This window comes from Poeciliopsis prolifica, unplaced genomic scaffold (genome assembly GCF_027474105.1).
Source record: "Poeciliopsis prolifica strain line A6 unplaced genomic scaffold, Auburn_PproV2 SCAFFOLD007, whole genome shotgun sequence".
Taxonomy (NCBI): domain Eukaryota; kingdom Metazoa; phylum Chordata; class Actinopteri; order Cyprinodontiformes; family Poeciliidae; genus Poeciliopsis; species Poeciliopsis prolifica.
This window is the reverse complement of record NW_026562382.1, coordinates 16,909,313-16,933,265: the sequence shown is the minus strand read 5'-3', so window position 1 is coordinate 16,933,265 and position 23,953 is coordinate 16,909,313. Positions and strand designations below refer to the sequence as shown.

The following is a 23,953-nucleotide window of genomic DNA, read 5'->3' as shown; positions in this document are numbered from 1 at the left end:
GAGTCAGGTTTTTCATCTTATGGTGTATTAGCTTTTTGAATGCATACTGTGTTTTGAGCTCACAGTCAGACTTGCTCAGGGAAACCCTGAGGAAACGATGATTACACTTTAAAAATATGATAGCCAGTGCTGTATTAATATTCATGCTCTTTGAAGCCATTTTCATCTGTATGCATTTTTTTCTATTTCTTGCTCCTGATGAAAAAGATGAAAAGACCTGTGGACCTCATGAATTCCGCTGTGAGAATAACAACTGCATCCCAGACCACTGGAGGTGTGACAGCCAGAACGACTGCGGAGACGGCTCAGATGAGGAGAACTGCAGTGAGTATACCTGACAACTTCACGTGCTCTTAGCTCTGTTTATTTGCTTGTACACACTATTGATGCTTCGCACGCACCGTGAAGAATTTGACGCTTGAGGATACCTGACTGCTTTTCCCACCAACCATAACAACGCCTTGTCCCATTCTCAGAAATAATATATGCAGTTTTGTGCATTCAAGGTGGTTCTTCTTTATCAATCCAAAGACTCAACTCCCTCTTTTCTTAATATCTGTGCTTCTTTTCTGGGAACAAAGTTAAGCTCAGACTCTTGGGCTACTTTATCTACACATGAAATGTCACTTCTAACCCACCTTGTTAAATCTCACATCCTGTTGTGTACTCAACTCTTTGTATTTGCGTGGGGGGAATCATTTGCCTGTGTGTTGTAAGAGCTCATGCATAGACTCTCTGTGCTTTTTTGCAGTGTGTGCACATTTTGCATGATTTATTAGATGCTCGAGCCTCCAAACCTATTAATGTCACTTAAAATGCAAATAAAGGCCAGTCAAGAGTTGGATGGAAAAAAAAGACATAAAGCAGCTGGACCAGCAGACAATAGAGGGGCTGCAAATCAGATTTTGCTGCAATGCCTGCTGGGAGTCTGTCTTACAGCACAACTCATAATACATGCCCATGGTTAGCTAACAGCCCATGATAACAAGGGAGGGCCCAGACAATGAATCTAATCCAGCTGTTTAGCACCACTCTAATATTGTCCGTAGGGAGAGACTACCCCTAAATAGCGGATACAAGATTCTTGGTTTCAGTGAGAAATTCTTACTCTTCTTATGAGAGCCTCTTATAAGAGGCCTCTTATGACAGCCACAATCAATGGGCACATTTTGATTTTCTTATGTTTATGCTTATGCATTTGGCAGACTTTTTTTTTCTAAAGTCTTTTAGCCTTTTCCAGTTTTGAATAAAAAATTACATTAAAGAATAAAACCTAAAGCTTTTACTAGGCATATGCTGGTCAATATAACTTAATTCGACCCACGCCTTTTAAGGACATCTATTTGCAGATGGTAAGACCCACACTGAAACTTTATGAAAACCAATGAGCAATTTTAGCTTAAAATGTTACCTTAATAAGTTATACTGTTATTTGCAATAATTATAAATATGTAATTGGCCATTGCTTTTCTACTCAACCCCCTAATAATAATTTTCTCTCAGAGCTCTGTCTGGTTCTTTCTTTTATTGAAGAGGATTTCTCTGGTAGAATGTCAACCAAACAGAAGACAGAGATTTTCTGCACGACTTTAAAATTGTAGCCTGCTTGCAGCTTACAGTAAACCAACAACATGTATCTGAAGTTAAGTTGGATGAGGACAGTAATATGTTTTTTATCATTGCTTTTGCACAAAATGTATGAACATGTGTGAATTAATAAATTGTGGGTGTTCTGTTTCCTATACAGAGCCTGTCACCTGTAACCACAAAGACTTTGCCTGTGCAAATGGAGAGTGCATTTCGTCCCGATTCCGTTGTGACGGAGATTATGACTGCTTGGATAATTCAGATGAGGTCAGTTCCTGAGTTTTACTGTTTTTGTTTATTTTTAAGAATTAAATTTGCCACATAAAATGACTTCACAAGCAGAGCTATGACACCTATATTTTGGGCTGTCTGGCATATGGATTTTTATTATCCTGAACAGAGAGAATGTCCATCATACCCCATTAAATTGTTAAGTGTTAACTGATGTGTAATTAGTGGGTCAATAGGTAGCTTGGATTAAAATTAAAGGTTGTAATATTAAGAGTGTAATATCGTGAAAGAGATCAAAACGACATAATTGGGTCACCAACACTCATAAATTATAGCAGGTAGGTAATGTATTTTTCTAAGCAGCTGATTACTTGTTCAGTTTGCCAGTACAGACATGTAGCTCAAGTTTGAATTAAGCATCACAACTGTAGACAAAATTAAATTTTACTCCAAAAATATTCCTGTTTTAGTTATATTTCACTCTGCTGATATAAATCTCCTCATCATGTTTGTCACAGTACAGAACGGTACAGGATATTTTACTGTGATGAATTTATTTTACCTTCCAGTGCAGTAGAGCATAATTTGCTTTTGGTAATCCTAATCCGTCTTGCCTGTAGATCTAACAAAGACTAGTTGCTTTGTTCATTCCGATGCCTGGATATCTTTATTTTTTAAAGCTTAAAACTTCTTTTGTAATTTGATGCTGATATGTGACAAAATGAACCTACATGCGCATTAATTTTAGCAGTGCATGGGAAAATAGCATTTGCATTAAAAATGAAGAAATAAAGGCCTATAACAGATAATGTTGTTTTGTGGTGTATAATACAAGGACAAAAGCTTGTTGTTAAAATTCATTATTCTTTTTAATACTTTGCCCTCTTTACCTTTCATAATATTTGTTTTATATGTAATCTATTTGCATGCAGGTGCTTCAACCCTAATTAACCCTTTGTGAAGTTTATCCCAAGTGTTCTCTTTCTGAATTCATGTTTGCAAATACTTTTAGTAAGCGATTAAATTAAGGTCAAAAATAAACACCCAGAAGGAATTGTCCAATTTGGGTGTATAAATGGGTGAAATTATCTTAAAGGAGTGTGTGCATCTACTGGGAGCGAGTCCTAACAGAAAAAAAGTAGGAGGTGTATCATGTTTGTACACTCCACATATTCAAAAGGTACTTGGAGTGTTCCTTTGATTCTTTCCTGCATGTTTGAGAAATCCTTAAATCTCTCGTAGGAGCCATTCAGGGTACCCAAAAACTCGCTCATACAATGTGCTGCTTCTTTCTACAAAGCTTTTTGCAACTGCAGACTTGAATATAGCTTGTTGTTGTCCTCCTGGAACCCCCTTCCCAAGCCGTCCACTCACAGTTCCACCAAACAAGTAGCAACAGCAATTAGCAAACACCTGGTTGAACTACCTGTTTGCTGAGCTTCTCAAACTAAGGACTGCAACACACCAAAGGACTTTTGTGAATGCCATAATGAGAAGCATTGTTATGAAGATGGAATGTGAGAAAGAGTAAAAGTTTCTTCAGGAGACACAGGTCCAATTTCAAAGCAATGAAGTGTAAAGTCAAATTTCTTTGTTATGTTTGATATATATAGAAATGTAACAACTGAAGGTAACTCCGATACTTGATTGTGCTATGAAACAACACTTATGACACAAAACTACATAATACCATCCTTTTAAATTTATTTCACAATCCCTTTTGCTTCCTCTTTTTCTTCAAAACAGTGTTTAAGTTGAAAATCTTATCACCAAACAACTTAAAGGCTTTATAAACACCTTTTCCTCTTTCACAGTTCTACTTTATCTTGGGGTTCTTTATGTTCTGTGCACTATCTTAGCTATTCCTAAGGTTATGCTTTTCTGGGCACAGAATCCCAGGGATTTCCTCCTCTTTGAGTCCTGTTCCTTGAACTTTTCAAGTTCCTTTTTGATCAATCCTGAATGTTGCTGTTGATGTTGTAACCACTACTGCCCCCTTGTATACCTAGTCAAAAACCTCACTCAATAGTTACCCATGACTGCTTTGTCAGTTTAGTCAAGGACATCCTGCAGGATCTTAGTGTGGTCATTCTCTGTAAACGTTTGACTTTCTTACTGTGACATTTAGTGCAAACATCATTAATTTACATATTCTTAACTAATATCTTCCTTTTATTTTACTTAATATAAGATGTGTAGGAACATGTTTTATTGCTTGTGTGTCAGCTTTTAGTATTTCAATCCAAATGTGTGGATCATCAAATTATTTTTACAAAAGTAACTGGTGATTATATAGCTAATGTATAATAATTGGTGTGAAATACAAATGATCATACATCTAAATAATTTTTAGTGTTTTTACTTTCTTTTTCTCTGAATTTGTTCGCAGAGAGGCTGTGAGGCACGCTGTGCAGATGACCAGTTTCGGTGTCACAACAACCTCTGCATCTCACTCAAGTGGTTGTGTGACGGTCAAGAAGACTGCAAGATGGGGGAAGATGAAAAAAACTGCCATGGAACAGGTGTGAACCCACCAAAATAGCAAATGATTTTTATCTTTGCTCAAAGGATGGCTGCATGTTCTGGGAGTTATTTTTCAGATCAAAAGTTTTCTGAATAAAAACCAAATTTTTTTTTTTTCCTTTTTCTCTGGGCAGTCAAAAAAGTTTCATGAAAAGTTATTTTGCATTTTTACTCATAGCTCATAAATAAGAAAATAAATCTAAGAAAATGTTCAGATATTTAGGTTGATATATTATCAGATAATAACTAGTGATAAGTGAATTAATCTCTACATTAACAAACAGAATAAGTCCATCTTTGGCAGACTGCTGTGAAAGGAATTGAATAATGAATTAACTAGAAGTGTTCATCCCACCTCCACATATTCAAAAATGGTTTTATTTATGTCTGTATCAGAAGCACACCTTATAATCCAAAAAAAAGAAAAAGCTCCCAAACTCTGTATTTCTTTGCCTATTTTGAAAATATATTGGAAGTGAAGGGGGCCCCTCAATATTAGGCAATAGGTTATTATTTGATAATTGATTTGAAGGATTTTTAAGTTTTTCTCTGCTCTATTCTAAGCTTTCACCAATTTCTGTCCACATTTCAGAATCACTTATCTAATCATTGCGTAACAGTTTCTCTATCTTAAAAATCATCATAAGAATGCTAGTGTTAGTCATTTTATTAAATACTTTTTTTCTGAGAACTTTATATAATACTCTAATTCCATTGATTATTATTCCATTTTGACAAATAGAAGTAAGTCTTATTGAAATTTCCTTTTAAAACATTAGTTGTCATTGTCTGTCTAAGAAGTATGGTGAATTGGCAAATAGACCAACACCCAAAAACCAAAATACATCTTAAGAAAAGTTCTCAGAGGTCCTTCAGAAATGTGCAAATCAGTTTTAGAAGCAGATCCAGTTCAGTTTGTAGCAAAAACAAATGCTGTAATCATGTCATCACTGAAGAAATACTTTTAAGAGAAATCATCGCTTTTTAAGATTGGTTTTTCTGACAGGACACTGCTAGTCTGAGCTTTGTAATAGTTAAGAAAATGAAAGTGCTGCATCTTCAGTCAATAATATCTTGGCCCTTTTTCTTCCAGTGGGCCCATCTTGCTCTGTAAATGAGTATGTGTGTGCCAGTGGAGGATGTGTGTCAGCCAGCCTGAGGTGTGATGGACATGACAACTGCCTTGATGGCTCAGATGAGGTCAGTACAGCTTCACACGTTTCCAGGAATTAAAGAAATCACACACCAATGTGTGTTTATTGTGAACAGTGCTTCAGCAAATTGCTTTGTAAAGAGTCTATTTTTCATGGTTACTGCTTGAGGATTTTGTATTTTGTTGCTTTGGACAGATTGGTTGTGTGAAGGAGTGCAGAGAGGATGAATTTCTGTGCCTGAATCGCGCTCACTGCATCCCTCGACGCTGGCGATGTGATGACGTGTTGGACTGCATGGATCACAGCGATGAAGAAAACTGTAACCATGGTAAAAAGAAGGAAAAACTTAGATAATACTGCAATATGTTATATCATACAGTTCCAGTTAGAAGGTTAGGTGTACTCATAATAGACATGAATGTTTCTTTTGTTTTTAATAATGCATTTGATGTTTACTTTTTCCAGGATGAAATGATCATTTAATAGAGAACTTCAAAAAATACAATTCTTTTTTTAATTCAGACAGGCCCACGTTTAGAAACAAAGGCTCAGATATATACATACCCACCCATTTGGTCTAAAAGCCATATATATAACTTTTCCTGTAGGAAAAGGTTATTTCTAGGGAAGTAGATATGTGTGTTTTTCTAGGCTGTCTGTATATTCTGGCCTTGTGTGATTTACCAAAGTCACAAAAAAATCTAACTCGTACACCCAGTTTTTATTTTTCAAAAAATAGAAGAATTTGTATTTTCAGTCCACTCAAGAAAAAAACCAACAATCATATCTGACTGGAACATTATTATGAATATAAAAGCTTACACTAAAAGCTGCAGCATAAGTTTAATATGCTAGAGCTAAATAAAAAAAAATAATAATTATGCAAAACAAATTAACTTCTAATATTAGAAGGTCAAAGTAAATCCAGTAATACGACATTTGCAAAAGGACAGGAGATGAAAAGATATCAAACATAATACAGATGAAAATTTAGCTAAAGAAGCAATACAGAAAGAGTTTTAGCCTTTTGATTTAACAAGGTAAGATAATCCATGACATCTGAAACTGTTGTACTTTTTTACCTAACTTGCTTTGATAAAAATTGTGGAAACTTTGCGACTGCAGGAATATTTTTCTGTCGAGCTGATGAATTCATCTGTAACAACACCTTATGCAAGCTCCACACATGGGTATGTGATGGCAAGGATGACTGTGGCGATAACTCTGATGAAGATGCAGAAATGTGTGGTAAGTTTAAAATACCACTCATAAGATAGCACTTATAAGCCACCTCATATATATATATATATATATATATATATATATATATATATATATATATATATATATATATATATATATATATATATATATATATATATTTTTTTTTTTTTTTTTTTTTTTTTTTTACTTCTCTGTACCCCTAGAGAAAAGATGTTGCTGCTTCTCTTAAATTCCAACAACAAATTAATTTGTTTTTGCATCTTTTGCCCTCCAGCTAAGCTTCCTTGCCCACCTACGAGGCCTTTCCACTGTAGAAACGATCATGTGTGTCTGCGGATGGACCAAGTCTGCAACAAGGTGGATGACTGCGGGGACAATTCGGATGAAGAAGAATGCGGTGAGCTCAGGAAGCAAACATTTGATTCTACAAAAAGGTTGTTTATGTAGAAAATGTATGAACATTTGGTGGTTGATGAACATTGAAGCAGATATTTGTTTCCACTTGCTGTCTGTTCAGATTTATGGCTTTTTATTTATTATTTCTTCTTTCTTTTCATTTCAATGTCAGGGGAAATATGTACAAAATAGTTTTCGCTTTTGTGTCCCTCTTTTATGTGAAAGTAAAAATATCCATTTTAATGTTTCCAAACGCTTTTGATTCTCCTTTTTGTGGTGTCCTGACATCTTTCCTCAGCACAAGCTGTCTGTAAATTCTCACAGAGAGAAAAAAAAATGAGAAATAGCTCCTGTTTTCTATCATTCTCTTGTTTCTCTCGTCTTTCATTCATCTTTCTCTCTGATTCCATTGAGACCCTCATCCATCTCTTACCTCCAGTCCATTACCTCTCACCATTGTATGCCTCTTCCATCTATCCATCTTCTTAGTTTCCTCTTAATCCCATCATCCTCCCCATCACTTCATTATGCTCCTTTCCTTTTCATTCTCATATTGTTGGAGCGTGCCAAACATACATTTTTTTTTACAATACACAGACAAAAATGGGAAGATGAAAATCAAACTGTAATTTTACCTGCCGCTAAGATACCTGCCGCTAAGATAATACCATCTTTCTCGACTAGCTGTAGAAAAGATGTGATTGTGTACATTGCTTAAACTGAAAATTGACACATTAACTGTTATTGGCTTTGGGGATGTGACAATCAATATTTTTGTACTGCAGTCAATCCAAGTTATTCAAATTTTAGTCTTTGCCAATTAACCATCCGTCTCTAAGCACATTAAAGTTATTACAATCAATGGGTCTCACTTGGACAAGGTTTATATATATATATATATATATATATATATATATATATATATATATATATATATATATATATATATATATATATATATATATTGAAACTCACGTCACCTATTGCTTTGTTCATATATCTTACATTGCCATCAGGAATGATGCAGACAAGCTGCTCATCTTTTTCTCCTGTGTTTAACATCTAATCGATTGGCTGCTTTATAAGCTCTGCTGTATGAGATTCATTCAGCTGCTGGGAATGCAGTGCTGAATGCTTTGGATCAAGTGAGGATTTCAATTTAGTGCGCAGTGAAGCTGAGCAACAGCATCAAGCAAACATCAGAACCTCAAAACCAATAACAGTAACTTCTGAGAAAATACCTTTGTGAGCAAGCACACCGCCTCGCAAGAAGTGCAACACTCTAAATCCAACTCTGCACTCTTTCAATTTGGGTTTAAACAACCCTGTACTTTGTTCACACTGCCTTAGATACTCTGAATTTTTTAGTGATCAATGATATTCACACTGCTGAATAGTATAAAACAATGTATGCACTCCCAGAAAGTTTGAAGATAATACATAGAGTGAAACATTTTATGTGCTTTGTCAGATCATAAAAAAAAACGTAAAAACATTGCAATGGGCAAATGGTTAGCTAGCTGAAACTTAACTGGTCACACATCAAACATGTGGATGAAATTTGTATTCTAAACCAAAAACAGTGGTGCTGTCCTATCTCAGTGGAACAAGATACTGCATATTTCTTTTTGAGGTTATGGTATAAAGATGAGTGCAGGTTGAATTGTAAGAGGTATATAAGGAGTGAATATATCGAATAAATCACTTATAAAAATAATTCAAAATTTGCTGTGGAATTGTGTTAAATATTGAAGCCTAGAAATGACTTAAATAATTCTATTTATTATTATCGATTTTAACCTCTGCTGGAACCGGTGTTGCAGAGAAGCGCAGAACACATGGAGGGATATTATTTTCTTCTAAGTCTATGCCTTAGGTAAGCACAAACTTGCTGAGAAGGCATTGAAACACTAACTTTGAATTTGTTTCGGACGTCAGCTCATAATAGCGAAAAGAAAATTACATATACAAAACCGGAAAAAAAAAATTGTGCCCAATTCTGCTTTGCAATAACAATAATTGTGTGATGTGTTTCCTAGAGGAAACTTACAAAGCAGTCCAAAATCCTCCAATTTTTGCAACTGTTTTATATCTAAAATTTGTTGTAATTCTGCTCTGGATTCAAAAGCGGATTACACTAATCGCATTCAGACAAAACATGCCCAGATATACTACCAAATGCTATATTTTTAAAACTTAAGTTAATGTTCATAAATAAAATATGTTAAAGTTAACAAAGAAACACATGGCAATGATCAATTGTTAGTTGTACTTGATCATTTCACTTAGTTACTTTGACAAAAAGCAGGTGCAAGTTTGTTGTTTGCTTGGTAGAGCTTTTGAAAGGGCAGGTCTACTTTACATTCTTTTTCAGAATTAGAAACATGAACAACTCAGATTTATACCCATTTTGTATAAACAAATTATGTAGAGACCTTGGCCCTCAATGAATAGAATGTAATCACTCTGTTAGATTTTTCCATGTTGTGTTATTTTCCAAAAAATAAGAAATAGAGAACTAAAAAAATAAACAGATTTATATCAAAAAAATTTTGTCCCTTTTCGATTTGAACTATTTGGAAAGAATGACTTGAATCAATGTTCCAGTGTTTGACCTGCCTCTGACAGTTACAACTGACTTAATATAATTAACTGTTAAATTCCATATTTTAAAAAGGCTTTGTATTTACTTTTCTTTGTTTTCTTTTCTTACTTTTTTTTTTCAAATCAGAGGTGGTAGCTGGAAGGCCTCGGCCTTGTGGCAAAACAGAGTTCACCTGCAGTAATCAACGTTGCATCCCGATGCAGCTTCAGTGTGACCTCTTCAATGATTGCGGCGACGGCGGCTCAGACGAGCAGGACTGCAAGTCATGTAAGGACACCATCTGGTAACTTTTGCAAAAATATTGTTGAAGCTTCTGCAAGATATGCAGTGTAGCTCACTGTGAGTTTATTGTGAAGAACTGCAATCTTCTCATTTGAGATGCAAGGTTTTGTTGTTTGTGATAATAAATGTTTGAGGTGTGTTGTGTTCTGTGTGAGTGATTAGGATGCACTCTTAGCTGTTGCACATCAAAGGAAAACCCCAGCAGTCAACTGAGATTCGGAGGCATAATCAAAGACCTGTATTTATTTGTAGTTTCCAGTGGAGATGTATGCGGAAAGAAAACAAATCCATGTGGGGAGGATGCAATTTGCAACCAAACAAATGCTAATGCGATATGTCAGTGCAAACCTGGTTTCAAGAGGAACCAAAAGACAGGACAGTGTGAAGGTAACGTTTGAGTATTTCTGTGTTGGTTTGTTACGTAAGGAAATGGTGGGAGTCATATTTGCTAAAACCTTTGCTAATTTTATACTTCTAAGCTTTTAAAGGTTAAGATTATGGGAAATTTCATAGCAAAGGGATGTAGACAAGTAATGGATGAATGACTTTTATAAACAAAAATTCCTAAAATTTCAACAAAATATTAAGATGGAAATAAAGCATTTCATTGTCCTGTTCCAGTGGTTTAGTAGACAACTCATCATCACAGAGGTCTGTTTATTGTCAACAAAAAGGTGTAATTACTGGTGGGATTTGAGTAATTATTTATTGGAGTTAATTACAGAGTCTGTAATTAAATAATCACAATTATTTGCATTTTAATCAAAAGCAATATTGACAAAATAAGCAACATTTTCAATTTAAAATCTAATTTCTCTGCTAAATTATCAAATAAATAGATGTCTGAGCTCAACTGCAACAATAGTTATCCTCGGCAACACCATGAGTGAAGATAAATAGAAACAATTTAAATTTAAAAAGGACATTGTGGCCCTTACTTGAACAGATAAACCAACATAAACCATAGTGATTTTTAGAGGACAAATATTAAAAAGGCATAAAAATGTTTGAAATGTGCTCAGAAAAATTCTGCTGTTGTGCATGTGTCATAAGTTATTTGAACTTTCCATGAACAAATGAAACACTTTTCACCTCATGTGGAATGTGCAGGTCAAAAAACATTAAAGTTGTTAGCCTTTATATTTTTTAAGACTTTGATTTCTTATAATGTTACAAATATAATTGTTTTCCAGAGATGAATGAGTGTCTCCAGTTTGACACATGTCCTCATTACTGCACAAACACTAAAGGATCCTTTAAATGTACATGCGATCGGAACTATAAGGAGATGAACGGCAACTGTGTTGTTAAAGGTATGAATATTATCAAAATGTGTTCCAGTTTAAAGCTCGGCTTACATTTGTTTGATCTATTTTTATTTGTCCTGCTTAAAATGCACAGGGTAGGTTGTTAATAATTTATACATGCTTTCATTTCCTTTTTTTTTTCTCAAATTAACGACTGTCTTTGCAGGACAAGATGACAGAGTGCTTTACATAGCCAACGACACTGAAATCCGAAGCTTTGTGTATCCATATAACCAGAGCCAGGGACATAAACTGCTCACTCACATTGAGGACAATGCTCGCATTATCGGAATGGATGTTCTGTTTCATCAGCAAAAGTTTATATGGGCTACCCAGTTTAACCCTGGTGGGATCTTTTACAAGGACGCTCTTGAAAGAGGCCAAACAAAAGCAAATGTTAGGAACATTGTAAGTACTGTCAGTGGCTTTATTTGTCCATCTATCAAAAATTGCTATTGCTTCATGAATTGTCTGAGTTTATAAACTGTGTATCATGATGTTTTACTGTGTTGCCTTTTATATGACAAATTCAGATGATGCATGCACAGGATTTGAATAAGAGAACCTGCTTTTTATGCATTGCAGTGTTCAGATTTCCGTCGTCCGAGAGACATTTCTGCTGACTGGATTACGGGAAACATTTATTGGACTGATCACTCCCGGATGCACTGGTTCAGCTATTACACAGCCCACTGGACTAAATTACGATATTCCATAAATGTGGGCCAACTTAAGGGTCCAAATTGCACTCGCTTGATTACTGACATAGCAGGAGAGCCATATGCCATTACTGTAAACCCAGCCAGGGGGTGAGTTGTGTATTCAGACACTATTTTCTTGATCACACTCCTTAAAACCCATTATTCTTATAGCTTTGTGGAATGAGTAGGATTAATACATTTATAATATGAGTTCCATATTTAAAAATTTTTGCCCTTTACTTTTTTAATACCATGGAGAAGCAATGTTTTTGAAAAAAATGTAAACTTATATTTCCACATGTGTAATTGTGTAAAACTAATTAGTGTGAAGTTCAATTTTGCAAAACCAGCTTCTGGTAGTTATAACCATAACTACATTTTAAGTGATAGAGGTACAGTTTTAATCTTTTTTGATCCTACTTTACATTTGGCTGTAAATAAAAATGTTGGAGAAATATTTCTATTATTTTATAAATTATTTCACAAAAAGTTTATTGCTACAAAAGCACAAGATTAAAAAGATACTAGAACTCTTGAGGAAAAAGGCTGTGGCAGGAATTTATAAAATTGACCCCTATGCGAATAAAGTTCTATGCATATGTTATCAGGTTACATTAAAGCATATTTTCTGCATGTCATATTTAGTTTATATTCATGCAGAATCCTGGTTTCTTGCAGAATGATGTACTGGAGTGTTATTGGCGATCACTCTCAAATAGAGGAATCAGCCATGGATGGATCATTACGCAGAGTTCTCTTGGAGAAAAATCTTCGGAGACCTACTGGTAGGTATATCTGCTTTTATTATTTCTATATGTTTTGTTTTTCCTCTATGTTACCTTTTTATTACCTTGATGTCATTCGGAGGAGATGTCTGGAAAACGAAAAAAAGGCGCATTAACAGTGTGTGTTTTTCTTATCCTGTGGGTCCATCTTTGAGACTGATTATGCAAGCATGTGAAATGAATTCCTTTTTGTTTATACAATCAGTGTGGCCTTCTGTGGTATATGATGGAATATGAAAAGGACTTTTTTGTTTACCTTTGAGTCGTCATACAGTTTCTTATATACAATATATTGCACCAAACATTAATGTATTCTATATGTGTAGTAGTGTGTTTCAACTTATCAACTTGTCATATTTGCAATGCTTCCTTTTCATACCATTGAAGCTGAACCAGCAGCACCTTTTTGTTAGACTTTGATAAGTAGGTGCCTCTTTGAAAACAGGTGTGTGAAAATATGTAATCCTACCATAAACATTATATGAAACACAAATATACCAAGGTGAACAAAAAACACTTTAAACAATAAATTGCACATATTTCTGTATTTTCTAGTTCATTGTAAAATCAAACTCTTCATCATTTATTGGTTTTTCTGGTAAAGAAGTTTAAAAAGCCTTGGGAATATTTATTGTTTGATTTGCAGTTTCCAAGTCTAAGTGAGTCCTAATGCCAAAAAAGCTTTGGAATTACTCTCCTTTGTGTCTTCACAGGAGGAATAAATGTTTTTTTTCTCAAAGTTTTTCTTTTGAAATCTGTATTCAAAGGGCATATTGTGGGAAAAAAAACACATCTACAAAATGCTGCAACACAAACAACTTAGCATAATGCTTTTGTAATTGAGTGTTGTTGGCCAGCCCAACATGCAGTCTGTATTTATTGCTTCCCTCAATTCAACAGAGACCCTCAATAACTACTTTTCTAATTTCAGCTACTTCCATATGCATTTCAACCATTGAAAAGTTATTGTATTTGTGCATTTCATTCAAAAAGTGAACTTCAAGGCAAGTTTCTCTTACTGAAAACAAATGTTTCTTACTTTCAAATATTGTGTAGAATCATTGTTGTGATATGTTTCTCTTCATTTTAATGATCACAGCTAATGAAAATCTAAAAATCTGTTTCAGGTGTTCAGATTAATCTACCAACAAAAGAGAGAAAACATTTTAAAACAGAAAATGCTGTTTTGGTGATGCAGTAGTTTATAGAATCATGGCCACAGAGAGGATCAGAATGTTTGTTAGTTGTGAAGCATAATTTAAATTACAAGAAAAAAAGCCTTGATTTTTTTTTAAATTTACTGAAATGAACCATTCAGGGTCTCAATCTTAAAGCACTGACTTCTTTAGAATATGTTAAAATGTATACAAAACTTTTAAGCTGTTTCAGATCTTATTATAAGTATTCAACATGTTATATACCAAAGTTGGATGTTCTCAAAATGGGAAAGACAAAAAAAGATACCATTCAGGTTAGACAAGTGTCGATTGTCCTAATGGTGTTTATAGTAAGACAAAAAACAAAATAAAAAACATAAAAAGATTATATTTATAGACCTAATTGTGCCCACATCCACAATGAGACAAAAGCATCAAGAAGAACTGGAACTGTGCAGAAAATGTGAGATAAACTATTGCAATAAAAAAATTATTTATTTAATCCTTTATACAAATCTTTTCCAGGGGTATCAATGAATTTGAGGGATAAAAATAAAAGCTTAATATCTTTTGGTTAAAATGCTGGACAATAATTTTTAAATGTTTTTTTTTAATATGTAGTACAATCCTAAAGCTATTTTAAATATATTTTTTTTCTAACATCGCCACTGAAGTCAGTGTAAAATGAAGAGAAAGTAAGGAGTAGTTAACAGCCACTCAGTTTGTGTCTGAAGGTCTAGAGGGAGCCACTTAGTGCTGATCTAGTTTTGAAAAGCTGCTTTGCCCTCCTTTAATTCAAGAGACCAATGCTCTGTCTCGGTCACAAGGAGAGAAATTTATCTTTGGAGAGCTGAAAAGAAAAAATAAAAACAAAGATTCATTTATATGCCTAGGGGGCATCCTCAGTTTTTTGGTTAGAGTTTGGAGAGAAAGTGAAAGAATGTATTGGCCAAAATCCACCATCAAGCCTCACTTCACAGCTGAAATGTTCTATACAAGCACAAAGATTGGGTTTTAAAATACACAGCTTCTTCTTCTACAACAAATCTGACTTTCTTGACCAGAAGGTCTCCTGCGTTGAGGGATTTTACAATGATTTCAGTTTAATTTGTCAGGTAAATAAATTGCTTACCTTCATCCTCCCACAGGGCTGGCAATTGATTACTTCAACCAGCGTATTTACTGGGCTGATCCTGAGCTCTCACAGATAGGGAGCATGAGATTGGATGGCTCGGACCCCCTTGTGACAATCAGCGACAGACACGGTAAACCCCAAAGAGGAAAAAAACAAAGTATAAGTATTTTGTTTTGTTTCTTTTTCTTTTTTTTTTCTTTATTAAACCCACGGTAGTCGTGCAGCACAACTTCTTATCAAATAATTGCAGCAGTATTGCCTGTGAGTCTCAATAGGCTAGGTTGTATTAAGATCAATCTGCCCTCCACAACATTGTTCCTTTTATTTTCTGAGTCACAGGATACAAACATTCAGCATTCTCGGTATTCTGAATTTCATTTTCACTGCTATATCTTCAGGAATTTCTCAGCCATACAGAATTGATTTATTTGAGGACTACATCTATGGAACTGGACTAAAACATGAGCTCTTCAAGATTCAGAAGTACGGCAAACAGGCGGTGGAGATTCTCTATTTGGGGGTGGAGAGGCCCACCAATGTTTTTGTCTCTCACCGTTACAAACAGCAAGATGGTAAGTCCTCCTGATTTAAATAGAGTAGTCCTTTATCATTCCCACAGTGGGGAAATTCACTTGTTACAGCAGCAGAATAACAAAATATACCCCGTTTAATGCAAGAAATAGCCAAAAGAAAAAATAGACAACTGCATATTTAATTTACAGATAAATTAAAGTTAATTAATAGTGGGAAAATCTCACAAATTTTTAAATACAGACTATGGTCTGCATGTTAATCAGCCCTTCATCTAAGTATTCCTTTACACATTACACCTGAGGTCCATATTTATCTTGACACTGGTGTTCCAGCAGTTTCCTGGTCATGGTATTCTTGAGCCTTAGTAGTTTCAGGATTGTTCCTGATCATTCTAACAAATTTTCTTTCATTTGAGGGCGACAGTTTATGTCAGATGGTTGAAACCTTTCATACTAAGAGTTCCAGCTGGGAAATGATCCCAAACTCATGTCAAAGGTTGCGGACTAACATTAATTAAAAAAAACAATAATAATAAATCTGAAATAATATTTCCTGAACCAGATGCAAGTCTGGTTTGAATTAAAATAATTTGAAATCTTCATCTACCAGAGGTATGAAAAGTTTAGATTTTCACTACGTATAATTAAATCCCATAATGTATAATTGTGACCCTGTGTCAATTCACATTCGTTTTTTAATATATTTAAGGTTATTTCGCTATTGATAACATAGAAGAGATTGTTCATAATTTCAATAAATATTTTGCAAGTGTCGGACGTCATGCAAAGAAAATCATCTTTATTCAACTCTATCATAGAACTACACATTTGGCTTCATTTAAATGAATCCAGCAAATATGTTCTAAATATTCCAGTGTGTAACTACCCAACAATAAAAATGTCTTAAACTAAGTTGAAGACTTGTAACATTTTTGGCTTGTTGATGATGTAACCTCTTCTTTTTTTCTCTATGCTTCATCAACAAGACCTAGTTTTCTACACAATCTTTCCATTTTCCAAATCTTTCCAAATGGAAGTGTATTTTGATTTGATGCGGCTTAACCCATTTTTTGTTGCATTCATTGATTGAACTTGAGTCAAATACAATATTTTGTTACATACATGAAGCCTAAAGAAATCTTGGAACTTTGGTATGCAGCCAATCAATACAGCCTTGTCCTTCCTCTCACTTACTTCATGCGGTAAACCCGTGCCTGGTATTTGTTACATCTTTGGTGTTAATGGTTGAAGAACATAAGAGAGCTCAGTCTTGGTCAGTTTTCCTCTTACAGGGCAGCTCCTCCACTCCCCAGAGACTCATTAGGCGAACCATGTAGTGCGAAATGTGCAAGTCTGTGGGCAGAGGATGCACTCAGGTTGCACTGAGCTGTGAAGTAAAGGCTTAACATCCTCAGCAAAATCCTCCTAACAACAATTTAAATAGGAAACAGTTCTTTCATCATTGCTCTGTGTCCTAGGTATGCTTACTATATTGTTATAGTTGTTGGAAAGAGAGAAAATGTGATGCCACAACTTCAGATCAAGATCTGAATATAAAGTGGTTTGAGATTTTTAACATTGTCTGCATGATGAATGTAATTTAATTTGATTCCTTGATTCCTTTCCTCTTGCCTCAGCTTTCAAATCTGTTTACCACATACCTTTAATGAATACATTTTGAAATTTTGCTGGAATTTATTCTGGATCTTTAAGGAATGCTTCCAGTACATAAATTTATTTTTATTTATTTATTTATTTTTGCTGTATGTGGGACTAAGAGGAGCACTTGAAAAATCTACAAATCAGCCTGATGAAAGGAAATTGTTTTCACATTTCAAAGTTGTTGATGTTTCAGTGTGAAGTCCTACGCATACATAATTTAGCCAGCACCTCTCCCTGCTTGGAGAAAAAAAATCCACTCTTCAAACCAAACATTAAAGCACTTTGAATTAATTGCTTCATTTGAGAAAAAAAAGAGCCATACTTTCCTCAAACAAACAAGTATTTCTACTTGCTAACTAACTAAATTACCTTGTTAGCTCTTTCTTAAGGACATTTTTTTGTATTTTCTCTCTACAGCATCAAATCCCTGCTTGAGGATGTCTTGTGATTTCATGTGTCTGCTAAACCCAACCGGGGCCAGATGTATCTGTCCAGAGGGAAAAGTTCTTGTCAATGGCACCTGTAATGACATCAACAATTCAGGTGCTGTAGGCTATAATTATCCTGAAATCCTCTGCCTTGCATAAGGGATTATGACCGTTGTTTATCTATGTTTGCAAACACAAACATAGATCATAAATGTTGTGCATGCTAGTAGTTAAGTTTGTGATTTAACAAAATGTAAAAAGGCTTTGCAAGGAACTTTATGTGATATTATAAGTTCCCCCCTCCACGAAACACGATAAAATGAGTAAATTATATTTTAACAGCAGTTCTATGGCAGTATGAGGCATTGTGAATACTCCACAAATCACTCTCCTGCTGGGATTCTACTTTGGCTTCACACCTCTCTGAAAGTAGCTTCTCAAACTTTATTCGCATACCCTTCCAGTTGATGTGATGTGACTGTGGCACACCCCTCTGAACCTGAAATAAAGGGGCTACTGCTGTTATGCAGGTGAACTCTGCCGCCCCCCCTGTGAGAATGGAGGTCGTTGCTTGGCCAATGAGAAAGGAGACTGGAGGTGCTACTGCTGGCCCGACTTTTCTGGGGAGCGCTGCGAGGTGAACCACTGCACAGACTACTGCTTGAATGGAGGCACATGCATGGGCTCACCACTGGGTAAGTCTGTTAAAATATGCGCAGTGGGCCCTGATTTCTATTCAAATATTCATGTTCATCTCTGCAGGGTTGCAGATTTTGCAACTTAATTCATATTTATCTGTTCATACTATCTGGTAGGTAGTTATGGAAACATGCACAGTATTTCTGAATGGTTTGTATGGATTTAAGTAGTGAGGAATGACTTATGACTATCTCTGCTTTAATGTGAACCTACATGTATGTAGATGTTTTGCTGGAAACTTCAACTGAGCTCCAACTAGTTCTTTACTTCAGCAGTGGAGTCTTGTGTTGTGAGAATTGAGCATAACTGATGGTTTTATTATTTTCAAAAAAATTGTGTAGCCTATATGTTGTATGTCACATCACCTCATCATTGATGGGTTTCTTTTATTTTCTTATATTTGTGGATTTTATCTCAACAGTCTCGTTAGTAATATATTTATTGAGACACAATCTGTGTTATTCTCTTGAAGCACAAAACATAAATGAGCTATACGTATTTGGGGTTTAACATCTCTAACCCAGTGTTTCATACAAACTTATGCAAACCATAATAACAGACACACAAATGAGTCTTCTGAAGAACCGCCACACATTTGTCTTCTGAATCCAAATTTGCGCTTTGTTTGCCAGCCAGGTGAGCAATTTTGTTTTCAGGTTTGCGGCTGCAACAGTCTAAACGATCGACTTTCTATCCAGTCAAAGTCTATTTTATAGTATTCTGAAAGATGAAAAATAACATGTCTGTCCAACAATTTAATGAAAAGCAAAAGGAAATCTTTTGATGTCAAAATGCATCATGATGTAAAATCAAATGAAGGAGTCTAACCTTGGTTTACAAACTTCTATATTTTTCCTCTTGCATTCTTCAGAAAAAGAAATACATCTTAATTTGTTAAAAAAGAAACATACAAATATGATAGAAGGGCTTTAGCTCACAGGATATGGATTATGTTTCCACATTTATATTCTTTCAGTGAACAGCCCTATTAAGACTGCTAGAATTCATTAAATAGAGGTATGTAATTGCTGAATGACAACCAGCAAATGGAATTAGAAGCCTTGGTATTTGTGTGAACATAAATGAGTAAATGCCTTTACAGCATTTTATTTTAATGTTCTGAATATGTTGAGTAAAGAGTTTGTTTTTCTTTTAATCCTTACTAAAAAATGAAGCAAATGTTTTTGAGATTTTATTAATCTTCCCTTTTTGAAGACTGAAAAATAACCTTAGAAGAGCTGGATTAATGCCTTTATCTCTTTGAACAACCCTGAGTTTGACTATCAAAATGGCACACCATTCATCACCGTTCATCTCACGTTATCATGCACGACTTTCTTTCACCTTTAAATGAAAATGCTGCACTCCTAGTAAAAATGGATTTCTGATCATGAAAAGACAGCTGCGAGGAAAATAAATATTGCAACACGAGTCCTTTAAATGTTTAGTGATTTTTGTCTGCACTGAGCTCGTCTGAAGCTCAGAAATATTAACTGGAAAGAGTGACCAAACATGAAAAGAGGAAGAGACATTAAAGTAAAATAGATATCCTTAAATCTCTAGCTTTAGTGATTAAAATGGACCAGAAGTGAGCTTGGCATCAATTAGAGGCTGGAATATCTACAGATTTATCTATTAACACACAAGGTGACATTGAATTTTAACTCCCATGTCTTTGATTTATTTTGTGTATAAGCATTGAAATGTTAGCTTTGGCAGCAAGAATGCTTTAAGTTTTCTCTCTTTTTTTCTTCCTTTTTTGTTTATTTTACAGCATCAATTGGGCAAGTGAGATATTTATGCTTTGAGAAGTTTTCAAAGAGGAAAAGATGCATGTATTAAATTGAAATCAAAGAAGAGGTTATAGACAACTAAATTTATCTTGCTGCTTTTAATCACACTTCTTTTTTTTCATTTTTTGCCTCCTGCATGTGGGCAATTGAAGCATTTATGTACCTTTGTACCTCTCTTGTCAGTGCGGTTTGCCTCTGGGTCTTTTTACTCTGCAGAAATTTTTACGACTTTTGATTTTTGGATGCATATCACCATCTCACCTATTAGGTATCTGCATATGGTATGCAGACTGAAGCAGTGTTTGGTCTGCTGCCTGCAATCCGTATAGTCTCGAGAACTGTGACAATGATCCAATGTGAAAGGCTTTTTACTTGTATATCATTTCCTATTCAATGCCTCCTTTTCCACCTATTATTCCGAGGATAGTGTCAAGGAAAGGCAAATACTGCTTGGGGATGTGTTCAGGTAACTGGATTTGACATGAGACCAAGAAGAATCAATTCAATCTGAGATAGTAGAATACTGGTTTTATTTATTTTTGCAGAACTTTTTGAGTTTATTCCCCCCCTTTTTTTGGAATAAAATATAGTTTTCAAGAAAAATTGAACATTAATGTTATACATTGCAATTGATAGAAGAAAGGTGTCGTCATCAGTTTATTCCATTGCAGTTTACTTTGACTCTATTTATTGGAAAACTAGTGTATTTCTATAAACTGGATCATTTGGTGTAAATTATAGATACATTGACTTGAATCATCTCAGCTGAATTTACTTGTAGATCAGGATGTAAGGGGTGTAGTACAAGGGGTCTCGATCCTATCTCTGTGTCCATATCTCAGAGGTCTTAGCTGGGTAATGTTTCATTGAAGCCTGCTTCTAGAAGAACTGGTTGCTTTTTTTTTTTGCCTTTGCTGCAAAGATATCACTCTGCGGGGCTGATCCGCACCCTAGGGAGTCTGGCCAAGAGGAGAGAAAATTAGGGTCTCTGGAGGTTCTGTTTGTGGGTCTTTGGGGGATCAGCTACATGTGCAGGAAGTGACTAAGAGCAAATTCTGCGCTTGCAAAGCCAAAATCTATTTCACCAGAATAAATTAACAAGTTCACGCATGGAGCCGCAGCAGATGTGACTATTTGCAACAAATTCATCATCTAATACTGGTAGTTTGCCTTATTTGTTCTCATTTTTACTTTTTTTTTTTTTTTAGCAATCCCTGCAGGCTTTGCATTCTTTATAGTCTGAAGCAACCTACCATCGAGCAACACATTGTTGTGAAAAGTAATTGCTTCCTTTTAGTTTGTTCTTCTTTTGTTTTTGTTTTTTTTGTTACAAGTAAATATTTTTAAGCAAATTTTAGCATCAGCCAAAGATACGCTGAGCAAACACATTTTAGATGATTATTTAATCTATTAAGAGTAGAAAACACTATCCAAACTACTATGATTCCTATCTTAAAAATTAATTGTCCCCTAAATCTAATAACTGTTTTGGCCACTCTAGGTGGTAACAACTGCCAACTCGTGTTTACGATATCTGGCAATGAGTCGTTTACATCTTTAGTGGATGAATTTTGATCCACTTCTCTTACTGGATAAGGATGAACTGCTATTTTAAATTCATACTACAGCATCTCAGTCAGATTTAAATCTGGACTTTTACTCCCAAACCTAGTACTCAAGCTCATGTTTTTGTTTTTGGCTAACATCAGCAGAAGTTTTTACCTTAGAAACCTCATCAGGAATACCATTTTTACACGGTATTATTTTGTTGTATGGTGAACAATGACTTTAAATGATGCATGTGAATTCTTATATTGTTGTGGGTTCTTTTGTGACCTCCTGGATAAATCTCCTGGAAAGTGTTTTTATTGCTAATGATCCTACTTGTTCACACAAAAGGGTCTGGATGTTGTTTAAATGTGTTGGATGACAAAATTATGTAGTGTTCTAGTAGCTTCTAACATCTTTTTGTCAAAGATTGTCCTTTATTTAGCTCCATTCTTCTTACCATTACCTGAATTTTTCTTCCCTCTGAGAAAAATCCTCTCAACAGCATGATGCTACCACAAACATGTATCACTACGGACATAATGTGATGTGTTAGTTTTTCTCCAAGAATGGAGTTTTTCTTGGAAGACAAAGGGCTTTTTTTGGTCTCATTTGTTTTGAGCCCTCTTACTTTAGTCTAATTTAAACAGAACTTCTCATTGCTTTTTTCTGTGACTTTTCCATAAAGCCCAGATTTGTAATGTAAGACGAAGTGTCCTCTTAGTTGTGGATAGCTGAAGCTAGTCCAGAGTTACAATGGGCTTCTTAACTGCTTCTATGAAAAATGCTTCCATTGCCTGCTCTGTCAGTTCGGGTGCGCAGTCATGGTTTGGTGAGTTTCTCATTGTGTCATTCTTCCTATTTTCTAATGATGAATGGAATAAAGCTCTGTGAGATGTTCAAAACTTTTTATATTATTCTATAACATAGCCCTGTTTAAATCTTCTCCACAGCATTTTCCCTGACCTGCCTGGTCAGACTTTAGACTTTGACACCTACTAATCATCAAATATTTTCTATCAAACCTCTGGTTCTTTCACAGATAAATTCTACTTTTCCTAAGACTAAATTATTTCTGTTTTCAGCCAACCAGGGACATTCAGATCTTTGACATTTAATTTAGATTCACCATAATGACCAATATTGGATATTTTGAAATGCTGACTTTTTAATCTGACATAACATATTTAACTATCACTGACACCTTTATTACATATGTTAATGTAAGTGCTGCTCATTATAAAAAATTCTTACTCCTCTGTTGAGTCGTTTTCAGATAAACATTGCTTTACTCTAATTGGCTCATACCTGAATATCCACTAAGGCATACCTGTCAGTCATTTAGATAAAATCATACATATAAATTAATGACCCAGGTACAAAATTATCTGATTTGTGAAACTTTTCAAGGTTACCAAAAAATAGTTGAAATGATCTGAGCTCTGAATGTGGAATCTGAAAATCATCTGGAGACATGATTAGGAGGCCTCCAGAATCACCTCCCTGCTGGAAATATCCCCGCCATATCTGACAAGGAATAAATCTGTGGCCAGAATGTGAAGTCATTGGAACAATTATATGCATGCTGTTTCTAGCTGAATTAAAAACTGGATCGATCTGGAAGACATGTCAAGCAGCATACATCCGGCTGGAACCATAGCTGCCAGTCAGGGGATGCCTCGAGATTAACTTAAATATTAATCGGTGCAGACCAAAAGGCAGTTCCTTGTGACGTTCTTTGCTGTCAATTTTGCCCCAGATTTGATTGTTACGAAAATAAACTCCCAGGCAAAATATTTTAGATAGAGATGGCACAATTGTTATTAACACAATTGGCTCCAAAAAAACAGCTGTGATATTTCTTATGGTAAAGCCTCTTCCATGCTTCATCCAATGCATGGAAGTTGCTGCTCATTGACATAATTGCACGACTAAGTATTGTGTTATCTAGTTTGCAGAGAGGCTTTTTTTTCTTCCTTTCTCCACCCCCCAACTATTTTGCACACTGGGACATTTGTTGTGTGATGAGAAGTTTGTGGGCTTTTTATATTCAGAAATGTGCTCAGATAGCAGTGTTGTCTACTTCTTCTCTCCACTTTTTGAATTGAATACCTTTGAGGTGTGTTTATCATACACAGTGAGGAGTTGCGTATATTCGTTTGATTCCTCACAAAATATAGCTAAAAACTCTTGGATGGAAATT

General features: G+C 35.1%; 1 protein-coding gene across 1 annotated transcript in view; it reads left to right on the top strand.

Moving 5' to 3' along the window:
• Window positions 1-23,953, top strand: part of lrp1bb (low density lipoprotein receptor-related protein 1Bb) — a 282,327-nt gene that overhangs the window by 244,285 nt on the left and 14,089 nt on the right. The window contains exons 67-83 of the mRNA XM_055031925.1: window positions 208-324; window positions 1,748-1,854; window positions 4,208-4,340; window positions 5,435-5,541; window positions 5,691-5,823; window positions 6,621-6,743; window positions 6,994-7,116; window positions 9,847-9,987; window positions 10,255-10,389; window positions 11,196-11,315; window positions 11,476-11,717; window positions 11,895-12,118; window positions 12,689-12,795; window positions 15,101-15,217; window positions 15,486-15,659; window positions 17,700-17,825; window positions 18,241-18,405. Coding sequence (XP_054887900.1) covers window positions 208-324; window positions 1,748-1,854; window positions 4,208-4,340; window positions 5,435-5,541; window positions 5,691-5,823; window positions 6,621-6,743; window positions 6,994-7,116; window positions 9,847-9,987; window positions 10,255-10,389; window positions 11,196-11,315; window positions 11,476-11,717; window positions 11,895-12,118; window positions 12,689-12,795; window positions 15,101-15,217; window positions 15,486-15,659; window positions 17,700-17,825; window positions 18,241-18,405 — 2,394 coding nt within the window. The remainder of the gene's footprint in view (window positions 1-207; window positions 325-1,747; window positions 1,855-4,207; window positions 4,341-5,434; window positions 5,542-5,690; window positions 5,824-6,620; window positions 6,744-6,993; window positions 7,117-9,846; window positions 9,988-10,254; window positions 10,390-11,195; window positions 11,316-11,475; window positions 11,718-11,894; window positions 12,119-12,688; window positions 12,796-15,100; window positions 15,218-15,485; window positions 15,660-17,699; window positions 17,826-18,240; window positions 18,406-23,953) is intronic.